Source organism: Emys orbicularis, chromosome 12, assembly GCF_028017835.1.
Source record: "Emys orbicularis isolate rEmyOrb1 chromosome 12, rEmyOrb1.hap1, whole genome shotgun sequence".
Taxonomy (NCBI): domain Eukaryota; kingdom Metazoa; phylum Chordata; order Testudines; family Emydidae; genus Emys; species Emys orbicularis.
Window position 1 is genome coordinate 53,062,990 of NC_088694.1, and position 3,458 is coordinate 53,066,447.

Sequence of the window (3,458 nt, forward strand, 5' to 3'; positions counted from 1 at the left end):
TTTTTCCTTTGTATTTGCCACTGATGCAACGGCTGCTGGAATCTTCTGACGAATTCTGGGGGAGGGATAGTTCAGTGGTTTGAGCATTGGCCTGCTAAACCTAGGGTTGTCACTTCAATCCTTAAGGGGGCCACTTAGGGATCTGGGGCAAAAATCAGTACTTGGTCCTGCTAGTGAAGGCAGGGGGCTGGACTGGATGACCTTTCAGGGTCCTTTCCAGTTCTATGAGATAGGTATATCTCCATATGTATTTATATTCTAGTGTTCTCAGTTGGGGAAGGATGCTGATAAATGGGCAAGGGTTCAGAGATGAGCCAGGAGAACGATAAAAGCTTTGGAAAACATTACGTATTGTGACAGATGGAAGGAACTCAATATAATTATCTTAACAAAGAGAAGTTTAAAATGTAACTTGTTCACAGTCTATAAGTAGCTACTTGGAGAACAACTATTTCAATCAATCAGAAAAATGTATAACAAGACCAAACATCTGGAAGTCAAAGATAGAAACATAGAAAGATTCAGATTGGACCTAAGATGCACTTTTTTTAGTAGTGAGAGGAAATAACCATTTGAACAACTCGCCAAGGGCTGTGGTGGATTCTCCATCACTGGCAACATTTAAATGAAGATGGGATGTTTCCCCACAAGATAGGCTCTAGTTAAAAGGCATTTTGGGGGGGGAGTTGAATGGCAGGAGTTATACAGGCAGTCAGATGAGGTGATCACAAAGGTCCCTTCTGTCCCAGGAATCCATGAATTCCTGGTGGAATTATGTGGAAAGACAAAAACATAAAAGAATATGTGCTGCTGGGTGCTCAGAGACACTGAGACTGGGACTCCTGGATACCATGCTCTTCTTTTCACTGTAACTCTTTCCACACACAACGCTGATGTTAGACATGGAGGAAAGAAACAAAACGGCGGTGTCTGTGTACATCCTAGTGGGATTTTCCAGCCTTAGAGAGCAACTGAAGATATTCCTCTTCCTGGTTCTTCTCCTCACCTACCTGATCACAGTAACGGGTAACGTGGTCATCATTTTCATAGTGTGGGTGGATCATCGACTCCACTCTCCCATGTACTTTTTCATCGCCAATTTGTCCTTCCTCGAAATATGGTTCACCTCGGTCACAATTCCTAAGCTGATGCTGAACTATCTCTCAGTCAGCAGAACCATTTCATTCCATGGCTGCATGGCTCAGTCCTTCTTCTATTTTGCCTTAGGTGGTACAGAGTCAGCTCTCCTAGTGGTCATGTCCTTTGATCGCTATGTTGCCATCTGCCGCCCTTTGCAATACACCACCATCATGAATCAGAGACTCTGCATCCAACTAGTGCTTGGCTCATGGGTGGGAAGTTTCACAGTTATAAGTTTACGGATGGTCCTGATTTTGAAGCTAAGATTCTGTGGGCCAAATGTGATCAACCATTTCTTTTGTGACAACGAACCCGTTTTTCAACTCTCCTGCACTGACACCAGTGGGGTTAGAAGGGTGGATTCCATTTTGATCTTAACCATAGTGCTGAGCTCATTATGCCCAACGATGTTGTCATATGTGAGCATCTTATTCTCTATTCTCCGAATCCCAACGGCCACAGGCAGACAGAAAGGTTTTGGTACCTGTGGCTCCCATCTCACATCTTTGGCAATTGGGTATGGAAGCTCTATTGTTTTGTACATCAGGCCTTCAGGAAGTGCCTCCTCGGATGTCAACAAAGGGGTTGCTCTTCTGAACACCGTACTGTACCCTTTCCTCAACCCTTTTATCTACAGCCTCAGAAACAAGACTGTCAAACTTACCCTGAGAGAAGTCTTTAGGATGGGTACTGCAAAGTTGTTCCCCAATCTGTGACATGCTTCCAAATAGATACAAGAAAAGCAATGGAGGGATAATAAAGAGGCATGAATCTATCTGCTAATGTGTAGCCAAGTTATGTGTAATGATTCACATGGTGGTTTTTTTATAAATAAAGGTTCATTGAATGCTAGTGTTCAAGGAAATGGTAAGAATTATTAAGCCTTTCTTGAAAGTGCTGAATTGTCAGACCCTGGAAATCAATGTGCAATGATCCACAGAACTCACACTTCATTGAGAGTAGCAGAGTAAACTTCCTTTTATTACAGGACTTTCAATAGCACTTGGCACTATATATATGTACACCACTTCTTTAGTTATCACTGCAGCTTCTGAAAACTTCACAACACCCTTGTGGGGTAGGACAACACTGTCTGGATTTTTTATATCTAAATAACTAAGGAAAGGGTATAAGAACTGAATTGCCTAAGGTCTGGAGAAAAAATCTGTGGCTGACCTAGGCTCTGAAGTTAGGATTTTTGAGTCCAAGTCTTGCTCACCAATCCAATGGATCGATATCCTAGTCTGTAGAGATAAACATGCAATATCCGACTACCTCTGAGTTGCGATTTCAGATTTTCATTGCGTCTATCAGTAGCAGTAGAATGTTAGTCACAGTATGGAGGTTTCTCAGATACAGAACGAATTGTTAGAGAGAAATTCTTCAACTGCAGATCCTGTGAAAGACACCTGTACAACTCCCATCTTCAAATCAGGCCAAATAGTGATTGGAACCTGAGTCTCCCCAGTTCCAAGCCATAATCCAAGACATTGGCCTCTAGGATCAGTGCTGCTTTTCTCTCTAGAATTGACCAACAACACTATCCTGAACAGCAAACCTGATTCATAATAAATGACAAAAGGTCTTGGTTTCATTCTGATGCAGAAGGAGAACACATTTTGAATCCATAAAATGTAATTCTAGATTTCCCACCAGCCCCTCCCCCCCGCCCGTCTTTCATTCTCATTGTACCAGATTGACTACGCATTTCAGATGCTCTAATTTTCACATTTTTCTGTTTCACCCATAGTAATAAGTACTGTGAGGAAAAAATATTTTCACACTTACGCTTGAAATCTAGAACACAAATAATTAATCCTCAAAAAAAAAGGAGGTGCTGAAATGAAAGCAGCAATTCTCTCATGTATCAGGGTCATGTTGAATTCTAATCCTGTCCTCCAAAGTACTTGCAACACCTCCCAACTTGCTGCCATCTACAAATTATATAGACGCACTTTCAACTGCATTATATCCACCTCTTTGCTAACATGTAGTGGCCAGAACCAGACACAGTACTCCAGCTGAGGCTTCACCAGTGCATGTAGAGTGGGACAATTGCCCCCAATTTCTTACCTACGGCTCTCCCGGTATTACGCCCCAGAATGCTATTATCCTTTCTAACAACTGCATCACATTATTGACTCATATCCAGTTTGTGATTCAGTATTAGCCCCAGATACTTTTCAGCACTTCTACCCCCTAGCCAGTCACCAGGGCCGGCTCCAGGCACCAGCATAGCAACCAGGTGCCTGGGGCGGCAAATGAAGAGGGGGCGGCACATCCGGCCGTTCAGCGGCAATTCGACGGCAGGGCTGTCA

At 43.0% G+C, this 3,458-nt stretch overlaps 1 protein-coding gene across 1 annotated transcript; it reads left to right on the forward strand.

Moving 5' to 3' along the window:
* The first annotated feature begins 893 nt into the window (after positions 1-893).
* Positions 894-1,856, forward strand: LOC135887115 (olfactory receptor 6M1-like). The gene has a single exon (XM_065414896.1). The coding sequence runs from the start codon at positions 894-896 to the stop codon at positions 1,854-1,856; it is 963 nt and encodes a 320-aa protein (XP_065270968.1).
* The last annotated feature ends 1,602 nt before the right edge of the window (positions 1,857-3,458 follow it).